This window comes from Amborella trichopoda, chromosome 3 (genome assembly GCF_054954075.1).
Source record: "Amborella trichopoda isolate Santa Cruz 75 chromosome 3, AtrichopodaSantaCruz75HAP2 v2.0, whole genome shotgun sequence".
Classification (NCBI taxonomy): Eukaryota; Viridiplantae; Streptophyta; class Magnoliopsida; order Amborellales; family Amborellaceae; genus Amborella; species Amborella trichopoda.
The window spans coordinates 46,737,161-46,758,744 of NC_142338.1; the positions used below are offsets into that span (position 1 = coordinate 46,737,161).

Consider the following 21,584-nt stretch of genomic DNA (forward strand, 5'->3'; position numbering starts at 1 on the left):
TGCCATAGTGATATTTGTTCTCTCAAAAAAAAGAACGACTTAGGAGAATTCAGCCTGATTCTCTAAAGCTGGAAATCTGCTCAATAGGGATAACATATGCTCAATCCCTATGCCACGAGATTACATTAATCAGTTAAATGTATAAACTCTAGAAGTGAGGAGAGAGGAGAGCAGAGGCGAAAGACAGAAGGAAGAGGTACGGGAAAAATAGCTCTGAGCAAACACACAACGGGGAAGATAGTTAAGAAGGGAACCCATGCAGAAAGGGGCGTCTTAAGGCTTATTTAAAAGCTCACCTTCAACGAAGGAATACGATTTTTTTAAAAAAAAAAATTGTAAATCCTGAGAGAGGTTTTACATAATCATTTCCCAAAAAAAACAGATCAACCAAAAAAATAAAACTGAGAGGGCTAATAACCAAAACATCTGAAAAGATTCTAAGAACCTTCAGTCACGAACATCGCTTAAGAAAATATACGCGGCCACACCTCCAATACACGAGTGACCACCATACAATGTAAACTAAAAAAAAATAACCGAAGGTAGGCAGCTTCCTAAAACATATTCATGTACACTCTCTCTCTCTCTCTCTCAACAGAGACCGCGACCATTTTTACACTTTTCCAGCGACAATGAAAAAAATGAGAAAACCCTGCATCTCAGCAGGGAGCTGGAAAAGATGTTCACCAGCTTGTAAATAGCAGGCTTCCAAAAAAGAGGGGTATTTTTGTCTATCTATTTCTTGCTTTTAATATTGTTCTTAGGGGAATGGTCACCTCTGAGAGGGTTCAGAGGGTTGCTGATTAGTAAGGGAGGAATTAGAGGGAAGAGGTCCATTTTCTTGAGGGGAAGGGACTCCACCACCCCACTTGGGCTCAGACTCTGGGGGCTCAGCCACATATACAGAGCCGTCGCTCATGCCAAGGGCAATCTGGTGAGCTTCAGTTGGGTGAGCAGCGATTACTGATGGGTATATGCCACTGCCACTGCAATAAAAACCAGCAATTGGGGAAATGTCAATAGAGGGAAAAAATTGCATATCGACACCTCACAATCTTCCTCTCAACAATAAAGGGAGTCAAAGACAGTAAAAATCTCTCTCTCTCTCTCTCTCACAACACAAACAATCACTTCCCAAAAACGTTGACCAAAATTCAATTGAAGCATCTCTACAATTAATTAATTAAACTTCAGATTGATTTTTAAATTTTGATAGCAGTATAGTATTACCCATTCAAGAATTAATAATCTTTTAATACTTAAACCTTGTGAAAAGTATCAAATTGTTAATGTCCATTGGTGCGAGGATCAGTCCAATTGCGGCTAAACTTATCTAATCTCCTGCCATATCATATTCCTGCAGAGGTGGGTCTAAAAGTATGAGCATATGCACTGGATGGGCGCCAGTTTAGTACTATGTTGTTGGATGATTTGAGCAAGGAAAAAAGGAAGAATGATGGCCTAGGGTTAATAACTTAAAAGGGCCAATAGTCTTGCTAGGCAAAGTGCATTGGAATGTGTTCTCTGAGATGCACATATTAGAGAGAGAGCTTATTGCACAAAAATTGTGATTGCAATGAGGATGGTTCGGGTGTACCAAGTAGACTAGTCACATAGAATGTCTTGGTTTTGAAATAGTATTTGTACCTTGGTGTGGTGTACACTTAAGTCCCATAGGGGTATCACCGGCACAGAATAAAATGTAGGTTTTGGGTTTTGGATGCATACTGAGGGATCGATGAAAATGATCCCCAGACAGACGCATGAAACAGCTGAAGTATTGGTCAATTGGAAATAACTAGTGGATGACTACTTAATACACCAGAAAAGTGAGACAGTGAATCGCCCATCTCTGTACAAAGTGGGAAATCAGATGTGAACACTGTATTAATGGGGATTCTACTGGTTTGTGTCCAAGGTATTTGCATTGTATTTGCTAAAGATACAGAACCTTGTACTACTAGTAGAATTTGAAATTGATTAGGTTTATCATCCCTGCTAATTGATTTATTTGAGGCAACTGTACTGAATTTGTGGGAAACCATTATATTTATCTTTGCCTAACGTATAAAATAATACTCATTTGGAAATAGAAATTCTTCACAAGTTTATAAACCACAGATTCCTAAGGTACTTGATATCAGTCCAATAGAGATTCAATATAAACTGAAAACATACCTGGATATAGAAGAAGGAAGATAAGCAGAGGGGGCAATACGACATCGAAGCCTCAATGCTTCTGCATCAAAGACAGCAACCGCACCATCACAGAATCCAGCAAACACCATTGCACCATCGCCAGAGTAGACAGCGCAAGATATGGGGGCCGGTAATGAGTCTCGTGGGGCCCACTGTTCAATGCACCCAGTCAAATTTGTTGTAACAAGTTCTCTCTCTCTCTCTCTCTCTCTCTCTCTCTCTCTCTCCCCCTTGTGTGCACACACATGAGTGAGACGGAGAAGGTGGAGGAAAAGGGCAGTGTAACTTACAGAGCGCAAGCAATCGAGCTTTGAATCATAAACTGAAATGACACTCTCATGGACAACTAGTAGATGGGTCTGATCATTGTGGAACTGAACTCTAGTCTCCCCACTCGAAGGAGAAGGAGAGGGCCGATTTCCAGGGGACTGTATGAATCTTGACTTCCTCTTCTCCCATCCATCCATGGTCCACACACAAAGCTGAAATTATAGCAAATGCCAATTGTTCAAGGGATGATTACATCATCCATGAAGGTCATGAAGAATAAATGAAAAAGATGCACATTTCTGGACTCAATACATTTAAATCATGTTTTGCACTAAAAGGCCCAAATTCCGAGTGACCATCTTTTGTTCACAATCCTCCAGAATTCAAGTTATTCAAGATTGATCTGAGCAGAGTTCTTTACCTGAGAATCCGCACCAGAGGAGACCAAGATACCCAGCGTTTGTGAAAATGCAAGGCCTGTGATCCTCTTTTGGTGACCCTTGAGCTTAACTTTCACCTGATAGCAGACCAGTATAATAGAGAGCAGGATAAACAGTTACTATAATCTTGAAGAGGGTAAAAGGTAAACAAATCACAGAATAACCCAATTCTTATTCCTTCTTGCACTTCAAACAAAATCCTCCCTATATATTAGTAGACAATTTTGAATTCAAGGTCCATATTAGAGTAAATTAATGCCATTCTAGGCTCCAGTCAAACATCTACGTACATATCCATAATCCCACAATATGTTCAAATAAGATAATTGTGAACTTACAAGACAAGCATTTTCTTTTTGTTTTTGAGAAATTCAAGGCATAAGCATTTAATCCTGAGGTCATAATAAGAGAAATAAAAGAACAGAAATTAAAGAATTTTCACCTCATCGACTCGAACATTATATATCTGAATTGTGGAGTCCTCCATCCCTATGGCGATGATGTTATTATCCTGAGGGTGAAACGCCAAAAAGGTAGCTGCAGGAGGTGGCGGCATAAATGTCGTCATGACCTATAATGCAAGCGAAAACAACCGTGATAAACAATATGATATAAATTCAATTTTCCAGCACTAAATAAATCGACTCTCCCTGTGTATTTTAACTTGCGTGTGCATGTGCAACTCAGAGAGAGAGAGAGAGAGAGAGAGAGAGAGAGAGAGAGGGTATGTATCTGCATCTCAATCATCAAACTGACAAAATGACATTAGGAATTCAAATGAAAACCACTTCTTTAACCCATTTAGCCCCTTCCCCCTCTTCCCAATTGCTCTCTACATGTTAAAAATCTTCCCTTCAACAAAAAGATCACTCTTCCACAATGAGCAGTTTGTGAGTTACACGAGATGGCAAGCATCCAGATGCATTAAGTGCTCATGCAACTCGCATGTAGTTATTCGAGTTCCAAAAAATCTCAAGTGCACACTATGAATCTCTAATATATGAATAAAACAAACATATATGTGGTAAAGATTGAAGCAACTGGAGTACTGACCTTAAAAGCCACCATGTTGAACAAGGAAACCTTCCCACCCGATGCAGACATAACGTACGAATCATTCTTCGACAAAGCTATACATGCAGCCGATTCTTCCGGATTCATGTCCCCTATGTCATTTGTCATGGGAAGCCCATTTGCTGGTTGCCACAACTGAGGAGTTACTGATGCCGAAGACTTAACATCCACAAAAGAAAACAGTGTTATGATTTGAAAGTACACCAATGAGGACATGCATGCGCATACATAGTTAAAACTAACCTTTCCAGATGGGTTGCGGTCACTACGCTGCCATTTCCATAACTTGTGTATGGCATTAGAAGCAAGGGCCAATACAGCAAATCCTGAGTTTGTATATAAGAGCCTAACAACCTATGTATAACATGATGATAAGAAATTAAGCACAATATGATAAGATATACACCAGACCCCAGAAATAAAAATAAAAGTAGACAACACTAAAGCATTTATATTTCCATTCTTTGTTTGTAGTTATTGTAAAGACACAAATACAACTTAGAAAGGTTATGAAGATTACCTTTCCCGTTGAAAAAGGATCAGGTAACCTAAGAACCTTAAGCAGTGATGAATCTGCAATATCAGACAGTTTCCAGCCTTTAATCTTATCCACAACATCCTCTGAAATTCTCGGTTTAACCTCAGATGTCCTATTGCTGTCCAAATTATTCTGCATTCCATTGAAATTGAGAATATTATTTAAAAATAGAAAAAGTTCACAACAAACTTCTCATGAGGTTTATATCTGAAGCCTAAAAATGTTACCAAGGCATTCATAGATACTGCAGGTGGAATCCTACTCTCTGGGCGCTCAAGAACAGCAGCAAGGGGAGCAGTTACATTTCCAACAGAAGCCAGTGGATTAACAACAGGAGGCTGCACAATGAAGCCGGCATGAAGTCAACAATTTTGCAGAAAAAATTCAAAAGAAAGAAGTGTTTAACCAATCAAAACTTAATTGGAAAAGAAGTTACGACAGATACCCACATATTGTGAGAAAATATATCAGAGAGCTCCATCAATTTAAAAATTGAAAGAGAGAGACACCTATAAACAGAGAAGCTGTAAATTGGGTGTCTTAGATGCAAGTTTGCAAACAAAGCATCTTAAATGTAATGACATTATTCAGAATACGGCACCCCTAAAAGTTCCATGGTTGTAACCAATTTCACAAAGAAAGGGAATTTTCACGCGGTGAATATTCAAAAGGCATCAACACCTTCCCAAAAAGTAAAGTAGCAAACTACTGAAAAGACCTATCTTATATACTGATTTTCATTAAGAAAGAACAGAAATCAACCACTTTTTTGCGCTATTACGGACAATGGAAGGGACTTTATTGTCAGTTTCTCTTTTCAGTCAACCGAAAGAAAAAAAAAAGGTATCTTTCAGTTGTTTAAAGGTCCAACTAAAAGTTATAACTGTACAAAAGAAAATGAGCCACAGCTTTTCCACAAATAAAAGGGAAACATCATAACAAAAAGAATAAAATCATAGGTTTTGCATAAATAAAGGGCGAAAACCTTTGCGTTCATGGAATCAGAGGGACCTCTGGATCCCTCAAAGGCTCTATTTTCCAGCATCCGGATCAGTCTCTGCCCATCAGGGTTTGCCAAGATCTTGATGCCACTATCATTTGTTGTAACAGCCAACAAGGACCCTTCTTTGTTAAATCTTAGCCGAGGACTAGCCTGAAAAGGGATTAAAATCAAGAGTTAAGTATACCATGAAAACAATAATTGGAGAGTCAAATTTTGATGACTTTATGTTACCGGCAATCCACCATCAGCTTCTATAGTAGTCAATATGTTGATATTATCCATATCCCAGAACTTGATCTGGAATTCATCTCCAGCAGCTAAGAACCTATTCTTTGTAGTATCAAATTGGACAACACCTAAAGAACGCTTTCTGAACCCCAGGTATGTCCTCTTTATAGCTCCTTCACTTTCATTCCACTCAACTAAGTGAGATTCACCTTCTTTGCTTGTCCCACAAGAGAAAAGCCTGTGCAGAATGAGAGGAAATGAATGTGAGACAAGGACGCAGGTGAAAGAACATATTACTAACAGCACAGAAAGATCCAAAATAGTAGAAATAAAGGAAAAAAAGCCATTAATAACATTGCTTTTATTGTGATTTTTTCCAAATGCTCTGGCCCTGTCAAGAGAGGAAATTCCCAAAGTAACTACTTCATTGACAACTAAATTTCTAGAGATTTCAGCCACTAATAGATAGAAATTTCAGCCAGCCATTAACGGATGTATTACAGGCGATCCTTACCTCTTCCTAAGAATTAGCAAGATCCTTGCCGCTAAAGGAGATCTTGCATGAACTTGGCCAAACTTGCGCCAATTCAGTGACTCTGGATAACTACTGTGACAGCTGGAGATACTGTGACTCAAGAAACACCGCCACTTGCGCAACTAACAAGTGCCATTTGGCGTTCAAACAAAATTAAATTGGACAGAAGTAGTTTGGTACTAAATCATTTCTCAATGGAATTAAGCACACATGCTAAGGGTGGCTCCAATTCTCCTTTGGCTTCATAGGACTTTCCTGAATTCTGATTTGCAATGACTAGTATATACCGAAATAATATTTTAATAAATTTTAAGCGAGAATGTTAAACCCGGCCAGATTGACACGCTGAGTTAAGTAGACTACTACAAATCCGAAGTTTCAATGTTCATTCCAAAGAGTCCAGTGTTTTCTAGTGAACACCAGGCATACAACCAACATTTGAAATACCTTATTTTAACAAATATCATTGCATGCAATCAAAAAAATTGATAACTTTTTTTTTTGAAAAATCATGCAAATCTATAACTCTAATGTTCAGGAGACATGAAATTCTCTTTCTAATAATTTGATATCCACTTCTCCACCATAACTTAGTTGATACTCATATCTCTCTAACTGCTCATCTATTCTTCAAGGATAGCACACTCCAGGACAAACTATAAGATTAGGAATAATCAATGTTACAAAAAAGACAGCCTTGGGTGCCTGGGCACCTCTCCTAGGGTAGGCAAGCCACCGGATTGAGAGCAAAAGATGCCCTCACGTCCTAGCCATTTTGGTAATATCGGTTAGGGAGGAAGATATTGGTAAGTTTTTGAAATTTTGAAAATTGAAAGATCTAAAAATTTTGAGAAATCATATGGAATACATATGTTTAGGATTTTCTTTTTTCTGTGAAATACAAGAGAAGCTATAATAGGAGATTTTGGGTGACTTAAACCTCGATATTCATCCAAAATATTGAGGGTCAGAGGTCAGGCAACAAAGATTAGCCATCTTAGTTAAATTTCTTTGTATCTGAGATCTTTCAATATGTCTTCTCTTGGAACTTCTTGGAGTGTGGAGTGGAGATCTAGATCACAGATATGGTTTTCGCTTGGAAAAAAAATTGATGGAAACAAAGTTTATTGCATTATGGTGATCAAGAACAGTGTTATTAAATGTGCTTTGGTCAGCCAAAACCTTCAGATTTTAAACTCAAACTGAAGTGAAATCTGAGAACACTTGCTTCAAGTTTATTCGGGTGTTTACGTCCTCTTCCGCTTGCTTCAGACGAAGAAAGGGCATCTTCAGCTTAAGCAAAGGTGTCTTTGGCTGAAGAAAATGTGTCTTCAGCTGAAGTACAATATATCAATTCAATATTTTTTTATATAAGGATAGAAATCTATTCATTCTGAATGCACATGAGGGAACTTAGGGGTAGCTCCAATAGGCAATAAGATGAGGGAAAGTAAACTTCTGTGGACTGGCCATATGCAATGTAAACCTAATACAACACTGGTTAGGAGGGTGATTTGGTTCAAGTGGAAAGCTCTAGAAGGGCAAGGAGAAGGTCCAAAGGATATGGATAAAAGTATTGAGAAAAGATATGGTGACTGATGGTCTGACTAAGGATATGGCCCTTGATAGAGCAGAATAGCAGAGATGATGACATAAAAGGAATAGCAAAGATGATGGCATAAAAGGCAATCTTAATAAAAAAAATAAGGGGAGAACATTGTCCCAAAGAATATAAAAAACATAAAATGGCCACTTTTTCCTAAAACTTAAAAAGTCCCAAAAAGATACAGTCCTTCTCAAAATTTATTTATCATTCTTACATCTAAGAACTTCAAATTCCCAGCCTAAAATAATGGATAGTTGTAAATTTAGCTTTTCATGGTTATGGTGAACATAAAATGATTAATGTGGGATATGATTATGGATTGTGAATGTAACACCTTGATCATAAACATTTCATAGCAATATTTTTATGAAAATTTCAAGTTAGATATCATGCATGTCTTGAAAAAATTCTTTATTTCTATGTTTTTATTTTTAAAAAATCGTTCTTAATTTATTTGGCATATTTTTTATTTAAAGATTAATAAAAAGAATGAAGTCCTCCCCCGAGTCGGCCACAGCACAAAACTCTCCCTGCCAAATAGAAGAAGCCCCTAAGCAAATCTAATTACATTGATCAAGATAATATGGGGATTTTAATAGATTCCAAAAAACAATGCTGGAATCAGGGGGGTGTTACCCTATGTGAAAAGTTCAGCAGATGTTACTGACATCGGGATTCTGGAAAAAGGTAAAAGGCAAAAAGAGGCAACCATGGTGGGGTCGAAAGTCAGGGTTTATATGTTTGATGATGATGAAAAAGGGAGATTGAAGCCGGTTCTTCTTGAGGTAGTAAGAGAGGAACAATTAGGTTTGAGAAAGCACCATATGAAGGGGACTAGTGTCTGTTTTTTTTTTGCCCCAGCCCGGAGCACATGACAAAGAGAAAGGAGAGGAGCAAACTACTATTGAAGACAAGTTTAAGATATAAGATAGGTTGGGTATGTCAATATATTGCTCAATGATGTATCAAGTGGGTATTGCTTTCAATACTGCTCTCCTAAAATGCACTCATACAATATTTGAGGTTATTTGCCAATATGGGCCATGGTTGGGGGGCCAACCACTCATGAGCTTACAAAGCCACAACTAAAAAGGAGCTATAACTCACAAAGGAGTACCTCAAGACCCACAAGATGCATGGGTGCAATATGGGGCTTCAATCATGACAGATTGATGGAGTTTTAAGAGCCGCAGACGTGTAATGAATTTGATGGCTGATTGTCCTTTAAGAGTGTTCTAGAGGTCTGTTGATGCTTGTGCTAGTGTTCACAATGCACAACATGTTTGTTCCTTGTTCACTAGAAGTTTGGAGCAGGTTGGAGAGAAGCATGTTATACAGGTGGTCACAACATGGCACAACCAATAAGATCTACTGCTAATTTATTGTGCCAAAAGCGACCTCGTATTTTTCGGGCATTATAAGCAAGACATTGTGTAGAACTCATGGCTCATGCTTGAGGATATTATTAACAACATGCCAAGGTTAAAGGGGACACTCGATAAAGCTAAGGCCATAAATGTATTCATCTACAGCCACACCCTTCCCCTTAGCACGATGTGAAATGCCACCAATAAGAGAGACACTATTAGGCCAGTTGTTATGAGACTTTCCACCTCTTACTTAGCTTGACATGCAAGTGGTCCAAGCACAAGGGAAGAGGGTATCTGATATTGTTTTCTCAAAGTCGTTTGAGTGTAGGAGAGTGCACTCACTAAAGGTATTTGGCCCTTGGTCAAAGCATTGCGATTAGTGAATAGTGAAGTGGTATAAGCTATATGTATGATGTGCCTTAGAGGGAACCAAAGGAGAGATAGTCAAGGCATTGGGAATGAGAAGAGAATGTGGAAACCAATATGGGAGATTGTAGACACAAAGTGTGATAAGCAGCTTTATGGTCCCTTGAATTCAGCTCAGTACTATTTGATCCCAAAATCCTTTTAGGAAGACTCAGATAGAAAGATGCAATTATGGATGAGTTTAATACAAGTATTGAAATGCTCAATCCTAAAAAGGATATCCACATTATCTTCTGAGAAGTTGACCTTACACGAGTGTGCATGAGATGCTTGGGATGGAAATTGCCATGAGACAAAGGGCTAAATTTTATCCAGTCTTTCTAATGTATTAATTAGCTATGAGGTTTTATAGCTTCAGAAACTCATACATTATAATGCTTTATGTTATATTAATATGTGATTACAATATTTATAGTTCCATATGCTGCATACAGCATACTTGACTTTTATTATTAATATGTGATTACAATATTTATAGTTCCAAATGCTGCATACAGCATACTTAACTTTTATTAGTCATAACTTATACTATGCAATTTTAACATTTAAATAATGCAGGCCAATAGAGGAACCAACATAGGAGTAGTGCCCCCAACTTACAAAAGATGGCCCTCCACATCATGAACTTGAGATGTAGCTCATCTAGTTGAGAGTGCAATTGGGGTTCAGTTGAGATAATAATTTGCAAAGATCACAATACATATTAATAACACTGATAAAAATTTTATTTTCCAATTTATAAGATACAAATATAAGTAAAGATACAAATATAAGTAATAAATTATGATTATAACTTATAAAACTTGTGCTTTAATTTTAACTTTATCGTATATCCATAGTACTCTGAACTGCACACAAAGATAAGGAACAACTTCAGCAAAAGAAACTGCGTGATTTGTCCAGTATAATTAGAGGTTAAAGGAACACTTTAATCAGCCTGACAAAAATGATCACATTGAAGCGAAGGACCTAGATAATGATAGTGAGCGGTTGGTGGCTTGGAGCACAAGAGTCTTCACTAGAGGTTTGATTTGGGATATGGTTGCCTTGGGGCCTGCCTACAACCCTAGGAGGACCACTAGATCGACTACTGCGTCAGGTGCACAGAGGAGAGAGATAATAAAGGCAGAGGCCAATTTTGGAAGAAACGAAGGATGGAGGACCATTATGTTGAAAAGAGTCATGATTTTGATGATAACTTGCAATCGGATGGTGTTGGGGTTGAAGGCGAGGGACTAAACAAAGATTAAAAGTTATACACTTCATTTTGCATTTTGTTTATTACTTGTTTTGGATCATTTTCTCTATAGCGTGAACTTGTGCTTATGTAGTTGATTAAATTGACTTCATGGTCTTGGTCTCTTGGACAAGGAGCCATCAGCCATATGGCATTGAGAATGCTACTGTCATTGACTCTTTGCAGTTGTGTGACATGCGTTAAATGTGATCTAAAATTTTCTAGTTAAGTTTAATGTATAATCAATTGATTATACATATACCCTATGTAAAAAATATGATTTATTAGTATATTACATGCACTGTATGTACAATACGCGCATATATGTGTCACACACACACACACACACACACATTTCTATGGTTAACACCCATAGGAAACCTACGTATTCCATTTAGCAATGGTGTGAACTACTAATTTATTATCCCCTTTCATTATTAAAAGTCTAAATATTGATAAGAGGGTATTTTTGTCTTTTAACCAAATTTGAGTTTGGAGCCAAAAATGTGAGTTCACGATATGGGATGAGGTGTTCTCTCTCCACTCTAGGTATTTGATCCAAACCCCCTTCATTCTCCTTTCTCTCCTCTCCCCCCTTCTCTCTCCCCTCTCTCATCCATTCCATCTTCTACATGTTCAACACACATCTCTCACAATATTTCACTGTCAAAGCAAAAGTATTTTGTTGAAGCCTACTCTCTCTCTCTCTCTCTCTCTCTCTCTCTCTCTCTCTCTCTCTCTCTCTCTCTCTCTCTCTCTCTCTCTCTCTCTCTCTCTCTCTCTCTCTCTCTCTCTCTCTCTCTCTCTCTCTCTCTCTCTCTCTCTCTCTCTCTCTCTCTCTCTCTCTCTCTCTCTCTCTCTCTCTCTCTCTCTCTCTCTCTCTCTCTCTCTCTAGGTTCTAGCACATGATCAAATTGTAACATGAAGTAGCCCCAAGGGGGGAGAAAATACAAGGGTGTTCGGCTGCTCAGTGGTGTCTCTCTTGTCCTCTTCAAGAAGATGAATAGGATAAAGATTCACATAGGCCTTCTTGTAATCAGGCTTAGCATACACTATTCCACCCCTTTGCTTTTTCAGTTGTCCTACCTACCATAACATTGGAGACTTCAAAGCCATATAGTACTTCCAAACCTCTTAATCTCAATCCACATAATAAAATGAAAAAGAACTCCATTTAATGACAAACACTAATTAAGTCCAATAGTATTAATCATAGTATTATATGTGAGGATAATAGGTGCAGTTTATGCATTAATCAAATTTTATGCAAAAGAAACTGGAATAAGCGCATCCAGATAAAACCCATCTTACAGTTAAGAAGTGAGGAGAGAGCTAAATAGAAATTTTGATATCCACTTGATAGGCAGAGAGAGAACATTGAAAGCAATGACTTCCATAGTGAAACACGACATCAAGTTTGAGAATTTTTTTGTGGTGTGGTGGGGAGGGGTTATAAATGTATAAAGAGTACATTTAAAGCAGAAAGAATGTTTTTTTATGACAATCTCTTTGATGGTTTGGAGAGAGGAAGGCATCAAAAGTTTGATGGGAAGGTTCTCAAAGTGTATAACACTTCCCCAATCTCCCGCTCATCTCTTCTTCTCTGACATTTTGTTTATCTCCTCCCTCTACCGATAGCCAAGAAGTAAAACCACACTAACCTCTTCCAACCTATGAGACCAGAATGTGCCTCAATAAACCCTGAGAGATCAAACCTGGGGGGGAATAGGCTTTTGCTTTGACGTGAGAAAGCATGAGAAATGTGGATTGAGCATGGTAGAGCATGGGATGTATGCGAGAGAGAGAGAGAGAGAGAGAGAGAGAGAGAGAGAGAAGTAAGAAGGGAGGGGAGACAAGTGAGAAGGAAGGGGAAGGAGGATTGGAAGAAATGCCTAGGATGAGAGAACATTTCACCCCATACCGTGAATTCAAATTTTTGGCTCCAATCCCAAATTCGGTTAAAAGACAAAACCTCAAAACCAAGGCACTGGTCTAGGGTGCAAGCCCAAGTGCCCGCCTAGCACTTTTTGTTAAATCTGAAATAATATATACTCTTCCATTGTCTTACTACCATATTTTAGGTTATAATGTTCATTCATCTTTAATTCCATAGGATGTAGAGTGGTCTAGGAAAGCCAATGAAGTGCTAAACAATTCCTGATTCCTTCGAATTGCCTCTATAGTTAGAAATCTGTGGGTGATTAATCAATAATTGATGCATCAGAAACAATGATGACTTGATAAAAAAATTGGTGTCAAACCACTTTACGATAAAAGAAGGGAAAAAATTGGTATCAAGACATTGCAGATTATAAGCAAATATTCTCTGTGATGTTCACCTCGTTCCATCAGCACTATATGCCATTGTGGTACACCAAAGCCCAGGAGCATCATAATCAACCCGAGATCCCAAGTAGTCATACAACCAAGCTTTTATTTTCCCATCGATAGCAGTAGAGAAAATAAACTGCATGTGTTCGAAGCATAACGTCAGTACTCTTCTCAAAAACAAAAAATGTCAGGACCATCAATAGGATAAAAATGTTCACTACATTTAGATAGCCTACTTAAAAGGAAGGGTTGGCAATTTCAGGAAAATCTGAACTCATTCCAAAACAAGGAAATATATCACATCTCCAGGTAATGATCAGTGAAATGGGAATCACCTGAATAGCTTCCTTATGGTGAGGACATACAGAATAAACTGGGGCTTCATGGCCCTCAAATATGTATTGCCTGCGTCCAGCTACAGCGTCCCAGACCTGCCATTTTCATGATTGGGAAATACTAATCAAAACCACAGATGCATGCCCTGAGGTAAGTGCAAGCACACAATTGTACATGCACACACACACATGATGTTTCTACAACTTGATAGTACTAAGTGCATGCATGTGCACACATAGACAAGATAAAATGTGCAACATGCAAACAGATCTGAAGGCAAGAGACACCGCATGGTGCTGGGAAGCAAGACATAAAAAGGTCTAGTGCGCATCATGAGGTTATAGAATCATCACCTTGATTGTTTTGTCATCTCCACAAGTAATTATGCTGAGCTGCTTATTGGGGTGAGAAAAAGCAATATCATTTACACCACCCACATGTGCATCAATCTGGAACATAGAATAATCAGTATGCAAATCATGCTATTGTCACAAACAGGTTGTAGGCAAATAAAAAAAAGTTGTTGGGTCTGGTCTAACCTCCAAATGCTGCCTCAGCTCACCAGTCGAGGAGTATGTATATGTTTGAACAATATGCTTGGAAAATGCAACACCTACATGATAAGTGGTTCCAAAGGACAACTATGAGGAACACCATGGTATTTGTTAAGATAGGGATCTATCTAGCACTTAATGAAGGCAAGTTCTTAGTCAGTAGAATCAATTGCATTGAGGATTTATTATCCATACCAAGGATAGATCCATCAGGACCCCATACGCAGCGATTAACAGATATTGTAGCATCTTTCATCAATGCTGTCTGGAATGACAACAAACATCATCAGAACCAAAGTTATCAGGCTCAGAATGGTCACTGAACAGGCGAAGGGACTGCTCTAGTCAAAACCGGTCCGACTGCTAATCGAACCGATTTGACTAGATTTTAAACTATAATAAATTATGAATAAAATTTTAAAAGTATGCAATATATTAAAAAAGGCGCAGCCCAAATTTGTTTGGCCAGTCGAACAGGTCAAAACCGGTTGGTCACATCGGCCAAAACCGGCCAAGCACCAATCTTGACCGATTTTTTACTTAAAGCGGGTTTTTACTTTGGACTAGACTAGCCAAACCACTAGTCGGCGGTCTGACCAATAGGACAACCTATTTGGTCCTGTCGTGATAATTAGGATGAGGACTTAACAAGACTAATATCAGAAAAGAAGTTTAAATTCCTTGCTCTAAAAATTTCTTAAGTGCATTCATAATCCTACACTTATCGTATGAATATCACTACAATGACAGTACATTTATCATCTAGTAGGTAATACCTGTAATGGCATCGAACAAGCTGAGACCTCCCAGACCTTAAATGGCTTATGAGCCAGCCTATCACGTGATCCAACTTCCCATATTGCAATGTCACCAACATTTGTACCAACTAGATATATATACAATGATAGATGTCAACAGGTATTGATCGAACAGGAAACAAGGGGTATATAACTTATAGCAAAAGACTTTGTGCGACAAAATAAAACAAAGGAAATTTAACAAAATGAACCTAACAGAAGAACTAGTTAACATTTTACTAGTTAAAGACTTTACCCATTTTCATATTAATTTCAGAAACCCCAACAAAATATACATGATCATGGGTTGGAATAGTTGAAAATGGATAGAATGTTAAATAGTCGATAATTTAGGTGTATTTTTATAATTTCCCATAAAAACAAAACCACATTGAGAACAATCAGAAAAAAAAAATGTCTGCAACCACCTAGAAGAATAGTTTGTTGTGAAGGGTGGAAGTCCATGCTCATGACATTTGAGCCTTGGTTGAGGGTCCTCACAACAGTTTTTGGAAGATCATCTTGTGAATAGGCATTTGGAGGGTGTGTTGACCCAGAGTATGAAACCTTCATGAAAATAATGGAATAAAGAAATGACCACAAATTAGAAGACTGCATCTCCATTAAAAAACATAAGCTTCTAGAAAGCACCTATCAAGAATTGAGAAAAAACAATCCAAGTACAGTCTATTTGCCAACAAGCTAGAAGACTCTATTTGCTTGAAATTCCACCATGAAATATTTCTACCTCATCAGATGGGCCAGCACGAATTCTCTTCATCAAATGCTCCGAATCAGCTGATTGATAGTCAATCCCTGGGGCGCTAGTAGGAGTCCTCGGGTGCTTCAAAAATGCAGCTGAAGCAATCCAAATGGTGAAATCCCAAGTTCAATAGGTTTCCAAGCAATACAACATCAAAATTGTGTCACAAACACTTAATGTGAACATTCTTAGTTTTATATAATTCAATCAGTAGAAGTGTCCAAACTCATTAAATAATAATAACAATAAATAGACTCATAATTAATCGATAAAATTCAAGCACAAATCATGCTGACATGCACCCCCGACACATAGTCTAAGATATAGATAGGATCACCTGCATTAGGCTGCACAAGACCAGGGGGAGCAGCCGCAACAGCACCATGTGCTAAAGAAGGATTAGGACCTGACATCCACCCTGCAATAGCACTAGGAGAAGGAGAAACCACTGGCTGGAAAGGCTGCATATTGAGAGATGAGAAAATATCAATAATATCAATAAATGAATTTTAACATCACACAACTGAATTGTTTTAACACACATGGCAACACGAATAAAAATGATAACAATTAAATATGTTTCTTTCTATGTGAAGGTTCATGTGCAATTCACTTACACTATGCACACCAATGGGAGGAAAAGCACCAGTTTTTGGCATTGCTCCCACAAGGGGACTATTTGCAGGAGGGGGAGCACGGGCTCCATTAGTAGGAGCACAAGTGTGATCAACAAATAGAGTTTTTATATCTGGGTTGGGGCGTGGATTCTTGCAAAGCTGATGTTGCCAATTAAGGCTGAAAAGAAGAAAATTCATATTTACATCAAAATCCCTTTATAAGTATAGGCAAGATTAAGTCAAAAATCAAGAGGGAGAAGGAATCTATTATGACTAAGTAAACTGCTTTCATATCTCTATATGTTATGTTTACAAAAATGAGTTCCTCTAAAGTCCTAGATAGTAAAAACATCAAACCACCTTTGATTAATCAGAGTGCGAAGCCGAGAGGCTTTAAAGTTTGGGAAGACAAGCTTGTCCCGAAATAGTGGATTAGCCTCTATAAGCTTCTTGAGCTCCAAAAGCATTATAGTACGAGCCGACTTTGTGTCCCCATACTTGGAAAGTTGCTCATTTTGCCTGCTTCCAACAAGTTCAAAACGCTTCTCATTCCACGGTAAGGGTATACAAAAAGAAACACAAGTCAGTATTCAAGTTCAAAAATTCTGGCAGGTATGGCTTGTACCTGAAGTTATCAAGAGTAAGGAGTTGGGTGATCTCCTTGAAAAGCTCCTCATTGAATGAAGCAAAAACTTTCAGATCCTTTACCAGAATCTCAACAGCTTTAGCCCTATCTTGCCTGGACAACCGCAGGAGAGTTGTTTAATAGAAAGACAGACCACGCATTCTTTTCCACCAGAAGTAACCAATGCATTTATATCGATGGAATTAATGGAAACAACAAGATGAATGATGAATCTTAGAATAACAGTTTACCCTACAATACAACCAACAATAATAGAAAGACATACTACCTGTCAAGGGCTTCAAGATATTTCTGCTTTCTGATTTCAAAGAATATTTTCATGGAATAGCGGTTATCTTCAACCTTTGTAAATCCACACAAATAGCGTTCAACTTCTTCCCATTCGCCTGCTTGGACTTGATCCTCAAAGTGTTTCATATTGAAGAAAAACCCTGACTCTTGTTCCAACCTAACCCCATGCACACACCCACAATTTTCATAACCATAAAGAACAAATAAAAAAAAGAATCAACAAAATCCAAACCATACTATTTAACAGGCATGTATAATCTAGCAAATAAAAGCTAAATAAGCAGAAGCATGATTAATTGGATTACTTGTGCACTGTTTCCTTAAATTTCTCCTCATCCAAGAACTGTAAGATAAGAAAAACAAGCTCCCTGCTCAAGGAAGACATAGTTCCAGGTATCCCTAACCGCTCCAGTGCAAAGATAAGACAAGAAACGGCCAAGAAAGCCCACAATAACAAACAAAAGGAACCCAAAATCGAGCGTCCTTGCTCTTATTTGCTCGCTGAACCTCTTCTATATGGTTCTTGACCTTCGTAAAACAATTCCAAACGCTTCAAGTGCTACAGATAAACGCCCTGGCTCCTTTCTTTACTAATATTAGCGTACATAAACATGGTAGGTAAGTTTGTCCTCTGTGCCCTTTTCGATAATTATTCTCCTTATCATGTATTATACTTCTGTCAAACTTAACAAAACACAAAGGAACACTAAGACTAGATAAAAAGCTCCCAACAATCCAACACCATAACGTCAGAGGTGTACAAACAGTAAGAAGCAAACACCCTATGTCTTCCTCTCACTATCAATGCTCTTTCTAGCTTTTCCACCACAATTGCCTCAAACCTGCAATAGCAAAGCAAGGAGAAGCACTCAGAAACTCAAAAAAAGAAAAATAAATGCAATGTCCTCTTCATCTCTTTCTAGTTTAATCCAAAAATTTCCACTTAATATTCATCAAAACCCTTCAAGAATCTAAATCTACAACGCCTAAAGGCATCAAATAAAAGCTCCTTGGACTCTGTTCTTTTGTTCATTCAAGCCCTAATTTCCACTTTATTTCCATCAAATAACTCGAAGATCTATTGCTGAAAATAAGATGAAGTTCTAAAATGCTAACACATAAAGCAAATAAACTCATGTTTCCTTCCAACTCCTTCAATCCAAATATCATTCCCAGTAACTCAAGTCAAAAACAAAGCATAAACAGAGAAGAAACCAGAAAAGAAAAAGGAAAATCAGTCTTCGAAGCTCCTACCTAAGCTTTCTCCATTAAATGCTCCAGAAAACCCTAATTTCCAGGCAAACGGCACGGCCAAAGCAAAGATCTACAAGAAATATCACGATTTATCGCCCTTTTCAATCCATAAACAAACCAAAAACAAGCTTTGTTCATGACAAGTCTCAGAGTTCAAAAACACTTCCTGCGTGCAGGACGCAGAAACAGAGTCACGCGCAGGAGCCCTTACTGTATATGCTCTGTGTCCATGTAAGAGAGGGAGAAAAAATACAGAGGGGCACGAAGAAGCTCTTGTAGGGTTTCTTCCTCCTCTCTCTAGCCGTGTACGACTCGGTGTCTCTCCCTTCTCTGTGTGCCTCTCCTGCAAATGCCTTTCTCTCTCCTCTCTGTCCCTTTCTCTCTCTAGACTCTGCAGGTACTTTCTATTCTAGACTCCCTGCTCCTTTCTCTCTCTAGACTCTCTTCACTGCTCCTTTCTCTCTCTAATTTGGGTTTGCTTCTGCAATATCCTCATGCTTTTATAACCCTATCAATCCTCACCTCTACAAGGACAGTATTTATAGGGGAACCACGATTAGGTCGTCTCCCAAACTTTAGCGTTCACTAACCTGCCCTTAGGGTTAATTTTGAAAACAAATTCGAAAATGCCCTTTCCCACTTTTGGGGTTCCTCAAATGACCACAATGACCTTTGAGGTTCGTTCTCTGAGGCGGTCGTCCGTGTGTTTTCTTGAATGATCGTTGTGCCCTCAATTTCATGTGAATGACCAAAATACCCCTTGGCAGAGTAGGTCGTAAATTGCGAGACGGAGAAATAATTAAAGGTTAGAAATGGATTTTATCGTTGGTTGAAATAACGGTCCAGATTCTGTTTCAAAGGCATGGCGGGTTGTATTGACCGTAGATGTGACAGGAGAAATTTAAGGTTTTTACCCCTTGTTTTTTTTTTTCTGAGAGAAGAGCCTCTTGTTCCAAAAATGCCCCAGTAAGTGCATCCAAATGACCCAAAAGTATTTTTCTTTCGCTCAAGTGGAAGTACTGTTGAAGGCCGGCTTTATCAAAGTGCGGAAAAGGGGCCTGCCATTTCCTTCTTTACGGAAACCAGGAAATGCTTCTAGCTTTCTCCTTATTGCCCAAAAGCACCTCATCCTTTCATTGAATTGTCAATTTTGCCCTTGAGCCATTGGCCCCATATACTTTTCCCATTGACATATGAAAGTTTGGACATTATTTTACTTCAAAAGCGACATACCATGAACTTTATTGATGAAGGATCTTTCGTAATTTCACTAAAGTTCCATCTCTAGATGAATTATGTTGTTCAATACTTCCGATATGGACATACTTCTCTCTTTCCAAAGTTAAAACAAATGCACCATCTCGAAAAAGAATTTTTTTATAGTTATGTATATTATTCAAAAAAATCATGAAAATAGTCGAATACTATCAAGAAAACATAAAATAAGAAACTCTACTCCCCCAAGATATGCATGCATAGGCACATTTGTAATTCTGCGTACTGGGAAGGCTCAACACTTTCCCATTTAGGGGTATTTTCGTCATTTTCAATAGAATCCCGGCCCTCGGACCAATGCGACCTTACAGGGGTAGAACCGTCATTTCATGACTTAAGCGGCGCCCCGTTCGCCTAAAGGCATGCAAAGAAGCAAGGGCATTACAGTCATTTCTCCCACCCAACTGATTCCACGCCGCCACGTCATTCTTCCTCGTACATAATTACTCCCCCCACGAAGAAAAGCTTTTCCCGGTGTTATTATTTCCCCAAAATTAAAAAAATTTCGAATTTGATTTCCAATTTTTTTTTCCAGAATTTAACTTCGCGTTTTTTTACTGCGGATCTTATGGACCAATCAAAGGGTCGCTTTCGTGGGTTAGTGCGCGGTAGCTGTCCAGTCATTGGATAAGTAGCTCTGCGTATCAAAGCTTGGGTCTTATCACCAGTCGAAACGCCAATCTACTTTTTGAGATAAGTACAACGGCCTATCTGACATCGCTGTCCCGGTCCTAATTTTGTATTGGGAGATGGAATAAAAGACGTACGGTACGATCGGGACAGTCTGACTATAAATGCCGGTGAGTGCGACCGCCACGTGGCGGTCTTTGAGCCGTCGCTTTCGGCCAGATGCCTTCCCGCGACGAGGAAGTGGCGGTTGCACCGGTGGCAGTGTCGGCACGTGCGGTGGATGGATTCTCTCTGGCTTTTTTGGGCTCCTTTGCTTTGGCTTTTTTTTGGAGAATGACTAAAAGACATATCGTTACACCAGAAATTACAGTGATGCCCATTAAGGAAATCAAAAGGAATCGAAGACGTGTGCGGAAAGGCATGAAGGTATTTTGACTACTTGTAGTTTCTTTTTTTTTAGCCACTGTAAAGCATTTTTAAGTTGGGCTTTCTAACCTTAATCCGTTAGTCGTTTCGGTTCGATTTTACAAACATTGAATTCGTTCTTTATATGTAACAAATTCATGGTAATAAAGCTTCAAAAATAACTCCTTCCGTGTTTCTTTATACTTTTAGTCTATCACTTAAATAAACATTTTTTAAAAGAATAATAACACGAGATGTATATCTCTAAACTTATGGGGTGGGGCCCTAAAGTGAGAAATTGTTAGGTACTCTCCCAATTATTGTACTTTCTAAAAAAAAAGGTTTTGAACTAGAAGATAAAAAATAACCCTAAATAAGGAAAGCGTGAAGGCAAAGAAAAAACATATCAAAGGAACCTATGTGCATGTGTACAGCACACATACACACACTTTACTTATGAAATCGTGCCTCTTTTCTCTCTCTACGCTTTCGTTTCTCCCTCTACTCCGTACCCGTGTGTATACATTTTTTTATCTTTACATACATCTGCGTATATTACAATATACCCACATTTTTTATCTTTACATACATCTGTGTATATTACAATATACCCACATTTTTTTATCTTTACATACATCTGTGTATATTACAATATACCCACATTTTTTTGTCTTTACATACATCTGTGTATATTGCAATATCTCCAAATGTCACGTTGCCCAAATAAATCGGAAACAGGTATCTTAAACGAAACTAAAG

General features: G+C 38.3%; 1 protein-coding gene across 3 annotated transcripts; it reads right to left on the reverse strand.

Moving 5' to 3' along the window:
• Window positions 1-414: 414 nt before the first annotated feature.
• LOC18443884 (protein TOPLESS-RELATED PROTEIN 2) lies at window positions 415-18,976 on the reverse strand. Of its 3 annotated transcripts, XM_011628644.3 has the most exons (27): window positions 18,727-18,976; window positions 18,516-18,585; window positions 17,567-18,103; window positions 17,239-17,418; window positions 16,950-17,063; window positions 16,685-16,843; window positions 16,325-16,502; window positions 16,045-16,168; window positions 15,693-15,802; window positions 15,373-15,511; window positions 14,924-15,033; window positions 14,343-14,412; window positions 14,133-14,206; window positions 13,947-14,042; window positions 13,593-13,688; window positions 13,266-13,393; window positions 5,756-5,990; window positions 5,507-5,674; window positions 4,749-4,859; window positions 4,504-4,653; window positions 4,227-4,337; window positions 3,963-4,142; window positions 3,352-3,480; window positions 2,891-2,986; window positions 2,490-2,681; window positions 2,179-2,351; window positions 415-986 (listed from the first exon to the last, which is right to left on the reverse strand). In XM_011628644.3, exons 3-27 carry the CDS (start codon window positions 17,644-17,646, stop codon window positions 773-775), a joined length of 3,417 nt encoding a protein of 1,138 aa, XP_011626946.1. In that variant the 5' UTR covers window positions 17,647-18,103; window positions 18,516-18,585; window positions 18,727-18,976; the 3' UTR covers window positions 415-772. The 3 variants fall into 3 exon arrangements, with proteins under 3 accessions (XP_011626946.1, XP_020528944.1, XP_020528943.1); XM_020673285.2 differs by having other exon boundaries at window positions 3,367-3,480; window positions 18,516-18,976; XM_020673284.2 differs by having other exon boundaries at window positions 18,516-18,976.
• Between the last annotated feature and the right edge of the window lie 2,608 nt (window positions 18,977-21,584).